This window comes from Vipera berus (assembly GCF_964194415.1).
Source record: "Vipera berus genome assembly, chromosome: 3".
Lineage (NCBI taxonomy): Eukaryota > Metazoa > Chordata > Lepidosauria > Squamata > Viperidae > Vipera > Vipera berus.
This window is the reverse complement of record NC_138204.1, coordinates 46,852,532-46,873,463: the sequence shown is the minus strand read 5'-3', so window position 1 is coordinate 46,873,463 and position 20,932 is coordinate 46,852,532. Positions and strand designations below refer to the sequence as shown.

At 37.1% G+C, this 20,932-nt stretch overlaps 1 protein-coding gene across 5 annotated transcripts in view; it reads left to right on the top strand.

The window, feature by feature from the left end:
• The window catches only part of SOX13 (SRY-box transcription factor 13), a 64,937-nt gene that overhangs the window by 22,849 nt on the left and 21,156 nt on the right, over positions 1 to 20,932 (top strand). For 4 of the 5 annotated variants that reach the window (XM_081325421.1, XM_081325423.1, XM_081325422.1 and 1 more), the window contains exons 2-3: positions 19,170 to 19,377; positions 19,712 to 19,817. In XM_081325421.1, coding sequence (XP_081181547.1) covers positions 19,171 to 19,377; positions 19,712 to 19,817 — 313 coding nt within the window. In that variant the 5' untranslated portion in view covers position 19,170. Of the gene's footprint in view, positions 1 to 19,169; positions 19,378 to 19,675; positions 19,818 to 20,932 lie in introns of those variants that run through there. The other variant, XM_081325424.1, reaches the window with a different exon arrangement.

The window sequence follows — 20,932 nt, the reverse complement described above, 5'->3', positions numbered from 1 at the left end:
ACTCTAGAGACACAAAGAGCTGTTTGTCTGTAGAGCAACACTGAAGAACAAAACACATGCCATTCTTTCAAACTTTAGGGTGGGTTGTATGCAATTGAGAGCCAGTAAACAATACAGAGGGAAAATTTCCTTCCATGACAATTCTCTTGGTTTATTGCTGTGCAATAAAAGAAACTTAATTTTCTACAAAAACCTTGGGGGCCCTTTCTTGTTATCACCTGGACACTAAAATAGAGAAGAATTCCTCAAAATAGATAGAAAGTATAAGCTCACACCCTACTCTGCTCAGCAAGTGGCATAAATTGGTGCAATTCTTTTGGTGAGTAGGAGTTGGAGTAGAAGACAAATCAGTGATAAAGCAATACAGTTATATTAAAATACCCATTATATCTTTGCTAAATACACTGTGAACAGTTTCTTAAAACAGACTCATGGATGAAATATCCTTGATATGGAGAAAGTGATTAGAGCATTTTCTTCTAATCTTAACTCACTTTTTCTAACTTGGTATCCTCTGAGGTTATAATTCCAATTATTCCCAGTCAGCATCACTTTCAAAGGTATCTGTTTGGAAGAGGCTGATCTGAGATAATATCTTCTACATGAAGTAGGTTTACACATTGCACCAAGCCAAAAGATGATGGATTTAGTTTTGCTATAGCACGTCATATGAAACTAACCATTTTGGTTTATTATTCATAGCTCAATGTGCTTTAGTAACATCACTGCTTTCTTTCACTGCTTTCTTCCTGGACTTATGTTTATTTGTTGCTCATAGTTAGATCTTCATCAAATTGAGCTTGACTTCTAGTGGTTACATTGATAGGTTTTTGTGATTTTCTTGACAATATGCAAGTGGTCTGTTACTGACTACTTCTAGATTTCTTTGTTTTACTTCTCAATCTAGGCTGCAAGTAGAATTCAAAAGGAATCTTTGTGGAGTTCAAGGCCGATGTATGTCTGTCTTTTGTAGAAGAATTTTTTTAGAAAATGAGTTGTATCTTGATGGCCTTTATGTTTACACATTTTATTAAAGAATAAAGTAGTTTTTTCAGGTTTTGCTCAGCATAATGAGAGAACCCATCAACTGATTTTTGTAAACTCTGGGTTATAGTTTAGCATCCTATAGGAGCAAATCAGTACTGGCTTATTCAACCAACTGGCTTATTCAACCACAGTAAACTTATTTTTTTCAAAAAAGCAAACTTCTGTTGGAACTATTGAGCCAATCCTATTCTTATTTTAGTTGGGGTGTGTGTTACATTTGCATTACAACCAATAAACAAATGATTGACATTTTCTCTGTGGAGATGGCCCTTAAAACAGCCATTAGTTCATCTAAATGATGTCTCCATTTTAGGAAATGGTGATTTCTTCCTTTTGCCTCATCGCCCTTGTCATGGCTAGATGCAGTGTGAAATGGAAGGAAATCTTCCTGGATTCAACACTTGAAAATGTTGAACTATGACAGCTTCCCTCTTGTTCCCACACCCCAGCTGCTTTAAGAAAAAAGCAGGTGTAAAGTACATACATTTTTATGAAAATGAAGGCAGGATATTTAAGAAAGAGTAGTTTTCTATTTGGCTGGATTTAACAATCTCCTGACAGCCTTCACTGAGGGGAGTTACCATTTCAGCAAAGTCTATGTGTTTCAGGAATAAATGAGACATTAGGTCATGTTGTATTGTTTTGTCCCTATTGTGTTGTTTCAAACTCTCTCTCCTTCTAGACAAATACCCTACTCATTCAAATTTATCTTCATCTATTACTCTTTGACTAATTAGATTCTGTCTCACTGAACATAGATAAATACTACTTTGCTGTCTATAGTATTTGCCATAACTTATCATAAAGTAATTTTAGGTGCTGTTGTATTCAGACAAATTGATTACTTATTTTTTTGTTTTATTCTATTTACTATAATTAGTTATTCACATTTAGGTTTCACAGCTCTGTTACTGTTTTAAGAAGAATGTGCTTTATCTTTGGATTTACTTTGAAGTGGTCTATGACCCTAATAAAATAAATTAAGTTTAGAATGTTTTGAATGATCACTATCATTACCCTCCAGAATAACTTTTAATTTAGTGTGATTATTTTAATAAAGAAAGTTGTGGTCTTGAGAGTTAAGATTGGACTAGAAAGAGTTACTATTTTTTTAAAAAAAAAATAAGTACAAACTCAGTAATTATTCAACCTCTGTAAAGTTACATGCAAGTATCTCTTCTTTCCATAACCCATCTCTTATTCATGCCCAAATCCATACAGGTATTCCTCAACTTATAACCATTTGTTTAGTGACTATTTGAAGTTATAATGGATTGAAAAAGTGACTTATAAGCAGTACTCACATTTACAAACATCACAGCATCCGCATAGTCACCTGATCAAAATTTAAGTGCTTAGCAATTGCCATGTATTTATGATGATTGCAGATTCATGACCTTCCCAGCTGGCTTCGGAAAAGCAAAGTCAAGGAGGAATGCCAGATTTGCTTAACAACCATATGATTCACTTAACAACTGCAGTGTTTTGCTTAAGAACTGTGGCAAAAGGCTGTAAAATGGGGCAGAACTCACTTAACAACTGTCTTGCTTAGCAATGGAAATTTTGACTCAATTGTGGTTATAAATCGAGGACTACCTGTAAATTATTTACATTTCATTACTGATGTTATTTAGCATGGTAATGAAACATCTGCAAGAAAACAAGCTCAGAGAGCACCAGGGACCCCATATTAACATTTCAGTTCTGATGTCAGCAAAAGTCCATAAAGACTTCCCAGATTTTTATAAAACATGTCATGTCTTATTTTTCCTTTGGCCAAAGAAGCCATCTTTATATTCCTTTCTTTTGCTTTAGGAATCTTAATCTTTGTTTCATTAAGATATTGTTGTAGGATTTGATCTATCTTCAGATTTTCTTCTATCCCAGAGACCTCTTTGTGGCTTTAACAGACCCTTTTTGTAAATCCAATAAGGAATCATTATCCATGTCATTCACTTGACTGATCCTTTCTATTCCCACTTTAATGTGATCTCTTTTTATAATCCACAATGTTTTCAGTTTCCATTATTTTATAATTTCTTTTAAGTTCTTATTTTTCAGCATCAGAGAAAGTTTATTTCAGCTCTTAGTCCTGTAGACTTTCCAAGGTATTCTCTTTCAGTTCAGTTATTATATTTTATTTTATTTTATTTTATTTTATTTTATTTTATTTTATTTTATTTTATTTTATTTTATTTTATTTTATTTTATTTTATTTATTTTATTTTATTTTATATTATTATTATTATTATTATTATTATTATTATTATTATTAATTATTATTATTATTATTATTATTATTTAAATTTATATGCCACCCTTCTCCCTGAGGACTCAGGGTGGCTCACAACAATAAAAATTTAAAAACATAGGATGAAAAGTTTTTAAAAAGAATTAAACAATAAATACAATAATTACGTGACAATTTTAAAAACCTGATAAAAACCTAGTTAAAAAACGTAGTCAGTCCAGACCCACTTGTTGGAACAACCAAGTCAGGTCACGGCACAAGGAACGAAGGTCAGGGGTCATCCGCAGCTCTGGGGGTAATTCGTTCCAGAGGGTCTGTGTGCCCACAGAGAAGGCTCTCCCCCTGGGGGTCGCCAGCCAGCATTGCCTCGTCATCGGCACCCTGAGGAGGCTGACTCTGTGGGAGCGAACCAGGCGATGGGATGTTGACAATGGCAGCAGGTGGTCTCACAAGTACCCTGGGCCTAAGCCATGCAGGACTTTAAAGGTTATTACCAGCACCTTGAATCACACCCGGAGGGCAACCGGAAGCCAATGCAGCTCGCGTAGGAGTGGTGTAACATGGGAGTACCGAGATACTCCCATGAGCACCTGCGCAGCCGCATTTTGCACCAGTTGAAGCCTCCGGGTGCTCTTCAAGGGCAGCCCCATGTAAAGAGCATTGCAGTAGTCCAGGTGAGAGGTGACGAGGGCATGAGTAACCGTGCATAGGGCATCTTGGTCCAAAAAGGGGCGCAACTGGCACACTAGGCGAATAAATAACTTTTGGACATAATATGTCCACAGAAGCAGAGAACATTGCTGACACTGTAGGTACAAGTTTCTGTCCCTATTTCTAAAATATCTCCTAGAGCAGACATGTCAAACTCGCAATGTCACGTGACATCGTGCAACGTATTGGGACAGTTTTGCCATTGCCGGACAGGGAGTCAGTGCGGCTTCTGGATGATTCGTCCGGCCTGCGGGCCAGCAATTTGACACCCCTGCCCTAGAGTATTTCAACTGTCATATTTTCTGTCATTTTATCGCAGTGCTGATTAAAAACAAAATCTTAGTTTTTTCCTTTTTCCTTTCATGCCTGGAATGTTTAGTCCCCTCTAGTGTTCAATTTCTAAAATCATCAAATCTCAAATTTCTGTTATGACCTAAATTAAACTAAATAATTTAGTTCCCACAAAGGCACTGTTTATATAACTATTTGCAAACTCTTGTAGCAAAAAGTCCTAATATTCCAAATTTGTCTTGTTCCTTCATTCATTTATAACTTCCTTGAATTAAAATCATATTTAGCTTTTAATTTTCATTTCAAATTTTTAAAATTCTTATGCTTATATTTAATTATTTTTTTCTAGACTGAAGGCAAATTCACCAGGTGGGTTTGCAAATTTGTCCTTTTGAAGACCTCTATTAGCCTTAAGATAGTTAAATAGGTAATTTCTGAAAGTGATTAGAAAGTGAGGTTAAGAGCTTAGTCTCCTTTAAAAGCTCTACCATGGTTGAGAGTGTGATGGTTTTCTTTGTCTCCCAATGTTCAGATGTGTCGGAAACAGCTATCTTGTGGTGTCCTCATGAGGAGCATCCATCCTTATCGAGAGATTGTGTGGGACTGATGTAGCCTCCAGTCCTTAGATTGCAGATACACTGTTATCTTTGCTCATTTGAAGTGTGCTAGCTTCCGATTTCTCATTCCAAAGTTTGAGTTATATGACATACTCTCAAAAGCACAATATGGATCCTTGATTAAAAACAGTGATAGAAGAGATAAGGCTGTGATGTTATCAGCATATTTAATTAATTAGCTGACTAATCAGCAGTAGACTTGGTAGTTTATACTAATAATCACAGCAAACAATCTGTGACATATATTGACAATTTAAAATGTCCAAGGTAAAAAAATAAAAACAAAAACATATAGAGCAAGCCTATCCAATTAACAATAAGAAATATCTTATACTACTACTAGAGATGGCAACAGTGCACTAACCACTAAATGCTCTGGAAGGCATTGCTTTCATTAATTTCTGGAATGTTGTAACAGAGATGAACCTTAATTCTAAGGAGAGATTACTCTGGTGTATTGGAGATGCCACAGAACAGCTTGTGCCTTAACAGGAGCTTTGTTCCCATTGGTGTCTCCATTCTGAACAGCAACAATTTCTATCTAAGGACATCATATTGTCTATGTTACTTTCTGGTATCCCTGTTCAGTACAATGAGATTTCAGGTAGCATTTGCTGAGTCATTAACTGAGGTCAGGTGTGGGGCTCTGCAATCCTTCAATAAGTTTGATTGTCTTCTGACATTATACTGAAACAGACCATTTTTCTTGTTAATCTATCTCATAGGACTGAGGAAGAACCAGATGAGTTAGCTTTGTACCTGCTATTCTTAGCTCCTACATTCAAATAATAAATGAATTAATAATTGGGTATGTGTAGTTTAACGAAGAGAAGAGTGAGGGGTGACATGATAGCAGTGTTCCAATATCTCAGGGGCTACCATAAAGAAGAGGGAGTCAAGCTATTCTCCAAAGCACCTGAAAGCAGGACAAGAAGCAACGGATGGAAACTAGTCAAGGGGAGAAGCAACCTAGAACTAAGGAGAAACTTCCTGACAGTTAGAACAATTAACCAGTGGAACAACCTGCCTCCAGAAGTGGTGAATGCTCCAACACTGGAGGTTTTTAAGAAGAGACTGGACAGCCATTTGCCTGAAATGGTATAAGGTTTCCTGCCTGAGCAGGGGGTTGGACTAGATGACCTCCAAGGTCCCTTCCAAATTATATTATTATTATTATTATTATTATTATTATTATTATTATTATTATTATTATTATTATTATTATTATTATTATTATTATTATTATTATTAAAATACATATTCTGATGGAGACTCAATTTAAGGATTCTGAAGCTAGTGTTAAGGCCTGATACTGAACTAGCTGAAGATCCTGGTATTTGCAGTTGGTGAGAATGGGTTTGACTTTTAGGTTACCGGTATTTTGATCATTCCCTATTCCTAGCTAAACATGATAGAGGAATATTTGTGTAAAATGGGCTGCTGCGTGTAAAACGTACCTGCAAACAGCGGAGAGAGTTATTGGATAAATGTATTCATGTGTCCACAAATATCTAAAGTTATTTGACTAACCTCTTTTAGTCAACTTGGTTATTTTTGGATGAGATGCATACTAGTAAGATAATAAATCTCTATCCTACTCTTAGCTATCGATCATTGGTTAATCATGATGAATAGCCATGTCAAAGTTACTTCATTTTTCTGGCTAGTATAAATAAATGATAAGGTTCTTTAAAAAATTAGCATAGTTGAATAGCAAAATATTTTTATGGGGAATGATCCCCAAAATTTAGATTTATTTGTATTGGCCTGTAGAACTCAGAATTTCCTATAACTGTAATATGTGGTAAGTGTTGAAGCGAAATTGTCCAACGTAGATTGAATATACAAAAAGCCCTAAAATGCTGAGTATCATTTACAGCAGGGACATATATTGCTTTTTTATCATGTCAGAGACAGTTGACATTTCAGTGACACGCTAAGGGGTGCAGTCTAAGGAATAAGTAAGGCCAGCACTAAAATTAAATTTGGTTTAATTTTATGCATATTTAAATTTGAGCTACCTTTAGCAGCTAATTTAAGAAACAAAACAAAACTAGGAAGGTTTGGACCAGCTTGTTACATGGATGTGAAGACGACTACTTGGGCAATAGGCTGGATGGAGAAGTTTGGAAAGCACCATGGGAGAAGGTGTTGGAAAACCTCTTCCATCTTGTTATCAAGAAAACTTTACAGAGAGGTTAAGAGTTGTTTTTTTTAAAAAAGTAATAATAATATTTAATTATTTTTTCTTATTGCACTGCTTTGTGAATGGTATCTAGATATCAGAAAAACACAGTGTTTAAAATCTGGTTTCTGTCCTTTTTTGGAGTTGCCATAACCAGTTCATACATGTATGTTAATCATATGATGATTAACAATTATTTGCATGTGTGAATGAGGCAACTCAGATCAAACACTGCAAAGACCTTTCATATCACCTTGCAATGCTTAACAGTTGATTTAATTCACACATTCAGCTGTAGACACTTCATTTTGCATAATCAAGTGGTGACATGCTTTTATGAAGCAGCCTTGTTTTCTTGTATAGGTCATTCAAGCTTTCTATATCTGTTGTGTTTCTATAATGCAGCAACTAAACAAAAGAATAACAACATTAAAAAAAATCCTTATTCTAGCATTATCATTGTTGAGAAAATTCAGGTACTACTACTAAAATATACAGGATTTTAAGATCTTCAGGTCACTTGGTCACTCAAGATATTTAAAAAAACATAGTGTGAAAAACACTGTTTCATCTGTAAGAAAAACATGTATCTAGATCAGTGGGTTTTTTTTAAAAAAAAACATTTGCTCTCAGGACCCCTTCTGTCTTTTAAAAAACATGTTTGTATGGATTATATTTATTGATATTTACCACATTAAAAATTCAAATTAATGCATTTGCAAAATACTGAATTATGTAAAAATAACTTTAAACCCATTAGATACTAACCAGTATTTTTCATAAAAACCAATATTTTTAATGAATAAAAATGAAGGTTGACATTGTTTTACATTTTTGCGAATATCTTTAATAATTGGCAAATATTTTTGATTTTTTTGGATCCCTGGGAGGGTCTTGGGGGATAGGATCACATTTTAAGAAGCATTGATCTATTCTAGATAATGCTAGTAAAGCCAGAATCTAAACTTTGTCTGTGTGCTTTGATGATATTTCTTTAGGTACCTGGATCTAAAGATATGCAGAGTATTAAAGATAAACCTAAGCCAGGGGTAGGCAACCTGGGCTCTTTTATGACTCGTGGACTTCAACTCCCAGAATTCCTGAGCCAGCTGGCTCAGGAATTCTGGGAGTTGAGGTCCACGAGTCATAAAAGAGCCCAGGTTGCCTACCCCTGACCTATGCAATTGTGGGCTCAGAAATGCTGGAAACCACTAAAAGTGTTTCATGATTGATAAAATATGCTTCTTTAACAAGTCACAAGTTTTGCATCCATATTTGAACTTTAGATTTCTGAACCACATTCAAAAAGAGTCCCATGTTCAATGAGACTCAGGATTGAATACTGTAAATGTACACACATTCATTTGTTACCTTAATGTGTTCAGCTTATTGACTTTGTTTTTCCTGTTTTGAATATAGGGCATATCTACAGAACTATTACTAATAGTTCCTCTTTGTTCCAGGTTCTCTTGGAATTTGGCTCACAGGATATCCATGTTATATTAATAGATGCACCAAAAGTATTTCACCTGATGCATCACTTTGCAACCACACTCAGGCTTTTGACTAAATAAATCTAGCCTACTTTAGCAATTTGGTCTAATGGTTAAGGTACCAGGCTAGAAAGCAGGAGACCAAGAGTTGAAATGCCACTTTAGCTATGACTTTGGGCCAGTCATTCTGTCTCAGACCAATCCTCCCCTCAGGGTTGTTGTGGGAAAAATAGGATGAGGAAGACGTGTTGGATATGTTTGCAGCCTTGAGTTATTTGTGAAAATAATAGCAATGGCACTTCACAGTGTTTTAAAGCCCTCTCTAAGCAGTTTACAGAGTCATCATATTGCCCCCAACAATCTGGCTCCTCATTTTATAGACTTCAGAAAGATGGAAGGCTGAGTCAACCTTGAGCTGGTAAGAATTGAACTGCTGGCAGTCAGCAGAATTAACCTGCTATACTGCATTCTAACCACTGCACCATCATGACTGTTATAAATAAAGGCAGGGTACAAATAAATAAGAATTATGTATTGAGATGATAAACGCCATTGCTTTCTTACATTTTGGAAGCCAAACTGTGTTGGATATTAACAATTACTTTAAAACAATGTTTTTAAAAATACATTCTAAACAAAGGACTGCAGTTTGATGTAACTTAAGTATGAAGTATACATATATATAAAATAAAAATAAGATGATTTATAATGGATAGACTATAGTGAGTAGTGTATTGTGCATATACAAACACACATACTGGTTCAGTTCATTCTTCTTGAGGAATCAGCCTGTTAAATGAAGTGAGAGGTTGCAGGTACATAGCTGAGACTGAAGTGAAAGAGCCTTGTAGTCTTCTTATTGTTATGTTATAGGCTTGTTCTCTGTATGAGTGTACTGTGATACCTTGAGATTGTCCCAAAGGTTTGGTCCAGAATTCTTCATTTTGTTCTAGAATAAGCATAAGAATATAAGATTTGAGCAATAAAGTCCAAAATCTAGATGGCAGTGAAAAGGTACAGAAAATCCCACATCTCTGCTGTTGTTATGTGGCCATCTAGATTTTTGCAGTTCAGGTACAGTGTTCCTAACAAAACAATTCAGCTGGGAGAAACTTGAAGGAGCCTCAGAAACAAAAGGATAATAAACTGCTAATATATGTATGTATATGTGTGTGTGTGTGTGTGTATACACACACACACACACACACACATGTACACACGCACACACACACATCAACCAATTAAACCAAAGGACATTTCCTGATAGCACAAAGTAAACTGGCATTACACATGCAGTTACCAATCATCAACTTTCTAGTAAACTTATGAAGGAAATCTTTGAACTGGCCAATCCACAGCCTGGCAGGAAAAAAATGACCCAGTGGTAACCATCCTCTTAATAGACCACCGAGCAGCATTTGCCTATAGATAAGTCATTATTTCCTATATCAACCAAACCATTGTTGTAAATGCTTAAAACTACTATTTTATCTTTTCTTAGCTGATCTTTCTCTGATTATCTTCTTTAGACACTGTCTTGATCAAGATTGGTAAAGTCTCCCTTGATTCCCTCTGACTATAAGCTATTTCTTGGGCCATTTTTTAATTTACTGTCCAGATCGATCATTCTGTTACATTAAAGATACCTTATTCTTTGATAAAACACTGAGTCCAATAGCAGACATTAGAGTGAAGTAGGAACATTGATTTTAGACCTGGACAAAATACAGGCTACGGTATTTTAGTAAACTCAAGGGTTGTATCCCTTAAAGTAATATCTGATTGATTCAAAAAGTTATTGGTTTAAGATGGTATACTAATACAGAACTTAGTAGCATGAGATTTTTACAGTGGTAAGGGAAGGAATAGCAAAGAACTGGTGGGGCTGACACAGGCCTTGTCTAGGGTTTGTCAAGATTCAGTGGCACATTTGATTGTTTGCAAATTTTGGAGTACTTTGACAAATGGATTTGGTGAATAACTTAAGAAATCCAAAACTTATGATCTCCAGTAAAACTTTAATTATTGGCTTTTTTAAAAAAAAGTTTTATCCAATTTGTAGTTCAATGGTTACAGTTTAAGCTTTTGTTGGTTTTCCTCTCTGGAATATGTGATTTTGGGTCTACAATAATTCAATTGATGAACAAGATTTGTTATTTTATCTCACTTTATGCTTTAATAAATTTGGGTTATAAAATCAAAATTTTAGACAAGAGCCCACAAGGGTGTATGGCTTTAACTCACTATTAGCAACCTAAAAATTAAGTCCTTTCTAGACCTTCTTTTTCAAGTAATTATGATTTTTTTTGCTGACTTTCTCTGTTTCTCTTCTTTTAACCCCACCACACTCTTCTTTTTAATCAGCATCTAACTGCATTGCTATTCCATCTCATTTTTTTTGAAACATCACCTTTTACTTGAAATTTGGTAAATATTATATTCTTTTATTTTATTGTTTTTTGTCTTAAGATAGTTAGAATTAGTATGCTAATCCACTTTCTGGGGTAGATATACTAATTAAGCCTTTTGTCTACTGTAACCTATTTGAGGGGCTGTCACAGAAAGGAGGGGATCAACCTGTTTTCCAAAGCACCTGAAAGCCAGACAAGGAATAACGGATGGAAACTGATGTAGGAGAGATTCAATCTAGAAATAAGGAGAAATTTTCTGACAGTGAGAACAATTAGCCAATGGAACAGTTTGCCTTCAGAAGTTGTGGGAGCTTCATCACTGGAAGCTTTCAAGAAGAAACTGGACTGCCATCTGTCAGAAATGGTGCAGGGTCTTCTGCTTATGTGGGGGGGTTGGACTAGAATTTAGATGATGTACAAGGTCCCTTCCAACTTATTCTATTCTATTCTATTCTATTCTATTCTATTCTATTCTATTCTATTCTATTCTATTCTATTCTATTCTATTCTATTCTATTCTACTCTACTCTACTCTACTCTACTCTACTCTACTCTACTCTACTCTAATCTACTCTACTCTACTCTACTCTACTCTACTCTACTCTACTCTACTTGAATGATTGCTTCCTGTTGCTCTTGATTTCCTCTGGGTTTTTTTTTAAACTTGTAATATTGTGAATTTGGTTGCTCCTCTAAGTAAATCATTTTTCATTCCTTCTAAATATGACTAAGTGTGGTTTAACAGGTCCTCATCGTTTATGAGTTTACATGGATGAATCAAACTAATTAATTTTTATTTGTAAGTTAGAAATAATTATTTTCCCAAATAACAAAACTGGCAGTACCTGAATCTACTAAATTCAGTGATTTTTGTTTTCTTGGCTCTCGTTGTCCATTTATATCAGTGAGAGATTTCATACAAATGGGAACAGAATATTTTCATGCCTAATCATCTTACTTTGTTTAGAGCTCATGTACAGCTAGTTGAAAGTTTCGCCTTATCACAGAAGATGTTATTTCCTGATTTCAGATCTTGAGATTTTCACATGGTGCCAGTTCTAGGGTGGATATTTTTGCTGCTGGCACTGGAACCACCCTTGCACAATAAATAGAAGAGATAGTCAGGCTTTGGCCAGGAAGGGTGGCAATGCAAGAGTGAGAATAGCAGGATGTATGCCACAAAGAAATAACAGTGGAGGAGTAGAAAAGTTGCAAAGCCACTGTTGAGAGAGTCTGGCACCATTCAGAGATTTCAGTTTTGGGTTAATAAATAATTTGACTCGGCCTTCGGTGATTATTCTGACTAGAAATGCAAATTTGCCTCTGAGGGCAAGCTTCTTGGAGAAGAAAAATTCCACTGTAAGAAATAATGTAGGTATTAAGTTGTAAGGTTGTTGCAGTCATTACTATACTCTTTCAGTGAAACACAGGTAGATTTCTTTTGTGTAGGGTTGTTGCCAAGCAGTAGCAAAATGTCTACCGTTCTAGTTCAACCCAGAACCCCAACTAAACAATCAACCAATGTTATATTTCTTAGACTTAAGTACATCATTAGAATCAGAGTTAGCTCAAGACTGTTTATAATGTATCAGTAATAGTATTCAAGGGACGTGGTGGCTCAGTGGGTTAGGATGCTGAGCTTGTCGATCAAAAGGTCAGCAGTTTGGCGGGTCGAATCCCGAGTGCCACGTAGCAGAGTGAGCGCCTGTTACTCGTCCCAGCTTCTGCCAACCTAGCAGTTCGAAAGCACATAAAAATGCAAGTAGAAAAATAGGGACCACTACAGTGGGAAGGTAACAGCGTTCCGTGCGCCTTTGGCGTCTAGTCATGCCGGCCACATGACCACGGAGACGTCCTCGGACAAACGCTGGCTCTTCGGCTTTGAAACGGAGATGAGCACCGGCCCCTAGTGTCGGAAACGACTAGCACGCATGTGCGGGGGAACCTTTACCTTTTTAATAGTATTCAATTGCATTCTGCCACTACCACATCAGAGTGATTAGGTCTTTGATAATTTGAAGTTCTCAGTGCCAAAATGCAAGCAAAATGAACCACATTGAATGTGGCCTTAATTGATATAAAATGACTTTAACATATAGATATGACTGTACTGCTGAAATATAATTCTTCATAAAGTTCTCACCCTCACTCAGAGTTATTTGGCATAAAAAGTATAAAAAGAAAAAGAAAAGCAGCCTGCCTCAGCTGGACTTTTTCTCCCTCTCTCAGTCCAACCCCTATAGGGCTATTAATTCCAACTAATGAATGGGAAGGAATCTAGACATTTATTTTTGTTTACAAAAGTTCATGCTGCTAGTAAACCACTTTGGCAGGATTATTTCCCTGAAAGGTGAAAAATGATAAATAATTTGTGGTGATTATCGTTATTGGAAACAGTTTATTTTTTCCTTATACACTAAGCATTATTTTATAGAGTTGGAGGTAGGTTACTTGGAATTAAATCTTGGTTTAATTGATGGAGTTAGTATCGAAGTCACCTATTGCTGAGACTCCTCACACATAATTTGTAAAAATTTGTGCAAGTTTTGGATCTTCACATCCCTATTTCAAGGTTCTTGCACAGAACTGATAGGGTCTTCTTCTGGAAGCATTGATGTGAAAATTGTTGCAGTTAAGGTAAAAAAAGTATTTAAAAAAACAAAGGAAAAAAAAACAAAACATAGCTGGATCTACATGGACCAGTAGTCCCACTTAGTACAAGCAGCTTCATGTGTTCTGTCTAGAAAGTAATTAGCTAGGTTCACATTTTACATTGAACTATAATATATATTATAAGGGACGCGGTGGCTCAGTGGGTTAGGACGCTGAGCTTGTCGATCAGAAGGTCGGCAGTTTGGCGGGTCGAATCCTGAGTGCCGCGTAACAGAGTGAGCTGAGCGCCTGTTACTCGTCCCAGCTTCTGCCAACCTAGCAGTTTGAAAGCACATAAAAATGCAAGTAGAAAAATAGGGACCACTACGGTGGGAAGGTAACAGCGTTCCATGCACCTTTGGCGTCTAGTCATGCTGGCCACATGACCACGGAGACGTCCTCGGAGAAGCGCTGGCTCTTCGGCTTTGAAACGGAGATGAGCACCGGCCCCTACAGTCGGAAACGACTAGCACACATGTGCGGGGGAACCTTTACCTTTATAATATATATTAGTTTTGGCTAAGCATGTTGTGGGATTTTTAAATTGTGTTTTAGGGTTTTGTATGATGTACCCATGAACTTACTGTTTAACTCTCAACATCCATTCTGTTTTGTCAAGATGAAAAAAGATTGCTTATCATAGAAATCTTTTAATATCAAAGCTAAACAAATGTCAACTATTTAATAACATAAAAAACTGTTGTGTTGCTGTCTTTAGCACTTTACTGCTTGGCTTGTTTCATTATCCACACAAGTGTCAAATTCTGTTTTAATCTTGTTAAGAAAAGTCTCAGCTTTAGCTACATCCTTTCCCTTTGTCTGGTACATTAGAAGACTTTGAGCTCTGCTTCCCCCCTCCCCTTTCAGTGCAAGAAAAAGAAACATTAAAAAAAGGCCTATTACAGGAAGACATTTTCCATGTGCCAGGCCAATTGTCCCCATTCCCATTGTTTGCTGTTCTGAGCAATTCTTCCCCCACCCGTGGCTTTTGTGATAACTACCTGATACTATTAGAATAGGGAATGGACCTATTGCTGGAACAAGCCTTGTAACAAGTATAACTGGCTGTATTTTTGTTCAGCAAACCATGTAATAAAAATACAATGAGTCTCCTTTCAAACACACACCTATTAAAGCAGCAAGCCCATTTTAAGAGTAAACTTCCAGTGGTACAAATGTTAAGTACAATAGAAATCTGACCTATTGGGGGATTGAAACTTTCCTTTTGTGTGTTCTTTTAAAATGAATACATTTTCAGCTCACCACCAGCTGATTGTTCTTGATTCCCCCATTGTCTGGATGACAATGCAGTCCCCTTACATGGCTACATACCAGTGAGTGAGCAAGCAAGACCTGCAAACAAGAATATGGCTTTCTTTCCTCCTTGGCATAATAGGCTTATGCATTCAACAGGGTTTCTGAAGTAATAAGGACTGGGACGAAAGCACAAGCTTCTTTATGTTCAATTCATTTTCATCTCTGCTCATTGTATCTTTGCAGGACAGGGTGCCCTGAAGATCCTTTTTACATTTCTCTCATGCTGACCTTCTGCAAACCCTTTGAGCTGTTCTGTAAGACGAATGGTATGATAACTTGAGAAAGGTGGCCTGAGGCTCTGCATGTACAATTTACTGCAATGTGGAGCAGTCTGCCCTGCCAACATTTCTTGCATCTGGAAACAGAAAGGTGCATCTCCTGAAGCTCATTTTTGTTCCATTGCATGCAACATTGAGGTGTCAAAGCAACAAATACAGGATGCTTGCAAACGTAGCTAGAACCCCTCGTTAACAGACTCTTGCCTTGACATACAGAATCATTGAAATCTCTGGTAATGATGCCTCTGGGCTGGAGATAGGAGTAAATATTCAAGATAATGTGCTTAATTTAAACATTGGGATGTGGAGGTGTCCTTCTTTAGAGGAGAGAGCTCTATTCAAAGGGATCCTTTATTTAAACCAAATCAAGGTTAAAAATAAAGCAACCTTTAAAAAAAGAGGGCAGGGGTCATAAAGTTGTCCATCAGCTGTTATTGCCTAACAGGAAGAATATATAGGTGCACAAGTCTTTACCAATATGTTTCTATCACTTCAGTCAAATCCTGCAATTGTATCTGAATATAGCTCCTTTTTCTCAGTGTCTCTGAGTTGAATTTTGCCCTATCTGTTTAAATATCTCCAGGTATGATGAAAGAGTTTAACTTTTGTAAACTTGTATCAGTTACATCCTCCTTTCTTGGTGATTCATTTTCTGTATTTTTATTATATTTTGCTTAGTTTATTAAATATATTAAATTTAATATATTTGTTAAAATTTATTAAAATATATTACAAAATATATTAAGCAATAAATATTAATATATTTATTGAAATATATTTAGCCAGGCATTTGACTTACTAGTCTACCTGTAAATGCAATTTAAAATTGTTCTTTTTATTATAATGAAAAGAAAAAAAACATTGGGATCCAACTAAAATTCCATGCATGACAAAGCATATACTCTGCCATACATATAAGGCCAAGAAAAGATGATAATGCTCCTTGCTTCAACTTTTCTCAACTTGTTACTTTCCAGATAAATTGGATTACAGTATAACTTCCATGAACCTCATTCTATACAACCATAGCCTATGCTGGTTCTGAACTTTGGTTCTTCCAATGCATAAGGAGGGTAGTAGTTTGGAAAGCACTGTGTTTTAAGGAAGTAATTCCATTCTGAATGGCCATAAATAACTAATGAATGTTACCACTGTTGACAAGGAACAAAATTATCTACATACTATGCATACTGTACTAGAAACATATGTGCTATATGCACATAAACTTGATTCCTTCTCCTTTTGGACTTACCTTGCAGTTAACAGGTGCTCCTGCTTCGCTTTATAAACCTGTAAATGTTATATTTCTTAAGCAACATGTTTCTGTGAGTAATCATTCTTTATATACTTCACTTTTATTGATATTTCACTTCAAAACATTGTGTGCTGGAAGGGAAAAAAGCCCATACTGCAGTAAATCGTATGGCAAGGACTTGAGATATGTTTCTCAAGTTTTTTTTTTTAATAGCTAACTTAAGGCAACAACAGATTTGCTAAGTATATATAGAATATATTTTGTCACAAAATTTCTTATTAGTTCTCCTGCAGTGATTATGAAAATGAATACTTAATCTTTCCTCCAGTGTTATCCATCAATGAGATTGCCTAGATGGCTGATTCCTCCATTGCTAGTGGTTGTTCAGGTGGATGTGTTGCATCGACTCCCTTTTTAATAAAGAAAGGTGCATGTGACATCTTCCCATACCTTTCTGTTCTTGCAAGAACATCCTTGTTTCTACCATGACCATAAACGAGACTACATTGTTTTTGTTCTTTAAGCTTCTCTAATCATTTTTTCCCTTTTATATTTACGTCCTATTGTGCATGTACAGGTTCAGTCCTTGCGTAACTTGAAGTAAACTCCATTGTACACAAAGATTTATATATGGGAAGTGCGCATGTGGACATAGATAAAAACAAACAAAATGCTTCACAGAAAATACTGTAACTACATATTCAGTATTATTTAGTTGTGGGATCAGCATAGAAGCAAATTCCTTGTATTTGGCTGCTTGAATTTGGATGTGCTGTCTAAACCTTCAGAATATCTATCAGTTAAAACAAAAAACAAACAAAAACCCCTCTGGTTGAAGCATGTTTGGATCCTCTTAGCCATGTCTTCTGAGCACAAGATAAAACAATAGGGAAAAATAGAGACCAAGATTCTCTCCTTTGACAGTGTCATGCCACAGGCAGAAAGACCTATATTATTGTTATCCAGAGAAAGAGAGCAAGAGAAAGCTAAAGGCTATAGTAATCAGCTGACATGTCTTATTGGATGTATATTGGGGGTGGGGTGTGTGTGTGAGTTACTGTCACTTATCAGTGTGCCTCCCTAACACATGGATGCCTTTTGTCTTCATAAGATGAATCTGTTTGGTCTGTGGTGGAGTGCAGCATGGAAAGGGGCATACAGGACTGAAAATGGAAAAGCATAGAGGGTTCTAACCGGAATGGCTGCAGGAGCCAAAAAGCAAATGGTAAAGGAAACCCAATAGCCTGAAAAGCACAATGATTTGTTCATAGAAGGGCAGGGAACTGAGATAAAAAAGCCTGCTAAGATCAGAAACTCTGGCGTGCACAGTGCCTCATTGTTCAGCTGTCACACTTCCCTTTACTTTATTGCTTTTGTCCAACACCCTATTGTTCAACTTCCTTTTGTCCCCCATTCAGTGTGCTGGCTTTTCATTACCCAGCCAGCCCTGTTGTTTTCATTTCTTTTGTCTGAAGTTCCTGAGAGGAAGGTTTTATTTTCAGCCGTTTGATTAATTCACAGCTTGAGACAGGCTTTGTTTGTTATGTAATTACTGCCCTGTGCTTTTCCAGAACTCCAAGTGGCAATGATGGTGGCACTTGGCCAGTTATGATGGCTGCTTTTGCCCCTAAACCTTTGTGCTTCTGGTATTTTGTCTTTCTAGAACTGGAAAATTATTGTGTGGCTGCACAATAGTGCTTTGCTTCTGAGGGGTACAGAGCAAGATTTTCTTGCCTTTGTGCAGGAAAAATATTGCATGTCTGTTGCTGTGCATAAAATGTGTATGAGGTTTTTAACTTTGCACCTGGTTTAATAATTGACTCATCAAATTCTGACTTTGTTTTTGGTAAATCAGTCAATGTAATCTTCTAAGGCAGGATTCCCCAATATTTTTGTATGTGCAGAACCATTTAGAAATTGTCATGAGCTCTACTTCCAAATGGCTATCTTAAGAAGTTGGACTAGTCATAAGATGGCTGTTATGAAGATGTGGTTTTTCATAAAGCACAAGTCTTTCTCCAGAACAAAGCAGAATCTGGGTTTGAAGTATAAATGGGAAACCACATATTTGAGGCTCTCTAAATGAACCCAAAAGTTAAGTGTCTGGATAGTATCCTATATAAGAACACAGTCTATTTCGTTTCAAACTTCCCAATAATGAAAGGCTCTCATATTCTTTAAAATTCTAATTATTATTTCAACATGTGCAGCAAGTGTGGTGTAAGAGCTTGCATTGGGTATTGGTAAATGTATTGGACTGTAACTGGGGAAACCCAGATTTAAATGCACCCTCAGCCATGAAAGCTCATTGGATGATCCTGGACCAGTCCTTCTTTCTAATCCCAAATTACCAATTTCTTGTGCTTTGCAGATAAGTTAGAGGAATGATGGAGGTAAGATAGAAGATAGATTTAATTAATAAGGAAATCTATAGTTTAGCTTATTCATGGTCAGTGCAAATTGGAGTCCTGTTCTGAAGATGAACGACATGTGTCAATGGAAGTAATAGCCATCTGATTATTTCTGAGTTTGCCTGAAAGCTTGTTATGCTTGGTTTCACATTTGGAACACTGGTCTTTGTCTAAAGTGAGTGAAGTTCATGGCCCTTCTTTTCCTGCTCATTTTCATAGTCTTTTATATTTTGTTTTCCTTGTCATCCAGGATGTCCATGAGGAGCCTTGTCTCTCCTCAGCTGGAGCTTAATGGAGCTGGGAATATGGTGAACTGCACTGTTAAAACAGAAGAGAAGAACGAGAGCCACTATAAGTTGACCCAGGGGGAGGCTCCTTGCACATCACCTGGCTCCAACAGCCCCAGTAAATCACCCTTGCCACTGGGTGACTTTGTTGATCCTCTAATCCTCCCACAGGTGGGCCATATTCTCTCAGGCACATGTACATGAAGCATACCTTGCCAGTCCCAAGGGACCCAGTTACTTTTAACTTGGGAAGTGAAACACTTTGGGGGTGGGGGGGACAAAGGGTGAAGGGAGATAAAAAGAGGGAAACCTCAGAGATTTCCTCATCTGTTAAATCAGCTCTCTAAATCACCAGTCAGGTCTGCAGCTCCTTTGCCAGACTCCAGAGGTTGTTTGGACAAACCCTGCTTGAAAGTAAGACTGTGAAGATAAGCGTATCTGTTATCCTTCCCTTTTTAATTTCCTGCAGGGTGCTGGTGATTGACAGTGGCTCACTATCTTTCAGGAATCTGTACCTCCAGTGGACAAGGCATCAGATTCCAGCAACCCTGTGCTCGAGCCTGCAGTCGGCAACCAGGAAAAATTGGATTTCAATAAAAATCTAAGAGAAGGTAGGAAGGACATTCTACAAACCTGATATTTCTCTCACACACATGTAGACCGAGATGCACACACATCCATTTTACAGATGGCTTTCTTTGGGGCTTTCTTTTTTTTAGTTGCTGGGAAGAGGCATAATTGTCTAGTAGAGTACTTGCTTTGAGATCATGGGACCCGTGATATTCAGGCTCTGGCAGTGTTGTGGAGCTGGGCTGGTGGGAGGGGTGAGAATGAAATGTCTTTTTTATTTATAAAGGCAATGACATCATCTGGCAACAATCACGGGCTTCCCTAGTCCCTCTGAATTTTGCTGCAATCCTTATAATAAGAGGGGGAGCAGGGAAACATTCCCAAGAAGAATATATTGTTGTGAGCAATTCCTGTTATAATGCAAAGTATGTTGGGGGTGGCTTGATCTTGAATAGTCAATTAATTCCTACTGTGATTCAAAAGGTCTGCTCCTGGTGCTGAAGAAAACTATTAAAACTGGACACAGTGCATGTTCCACTTTCTCAAGCTGTCTTCTTTTCCCACTTCACCCCAACCCACCACTATATGTTTTGTATGAATGATCTCAGGATGGGAATCCAAATTTCTCCACTATTCCCTCACTGTCTTTTGCCAGCTCTTTATTCTATCAGCTGTAAATTTAAAAGGAGTTGTTGTTGTTTTTTTGCTTTAACCTAATAGGGTAGGGACGTGGTGGCTCAGTGGGTTAGGACACTGAGCTTGTCGATCAAAAGGTCGGCAGTTTGGCGGGTTGAATCCCGACTGCTGCATAACAGAGTGAGCGCCTGTTACTCGTCCCAGCTTCTGCCAACCTAGCAGTTCGAAAGCACGTAAAAATGCAAGTAGAAAAATAGGGACCACCACGGTGGGAAGGTAACAGCGTTCCGTGCGCCTTTGGCGTCTAGTCATGCCGGCCACGTGACCACGGAGACGTCCTCGGAGAAGCGCTGGCTCTTCGGCTTTGAAACGGAGATGAGCACCGGCCCCTAGAGTCGGAAACGACTAGCACGCATGTGCGGGGGAACCTTTACCTTTACCTTTACCTAATATAGACACATATACACTTTTGGGTCAGCACAGTTCTTTGCATTTTGGAGTTTTCTTTTGTAGGTGAGGC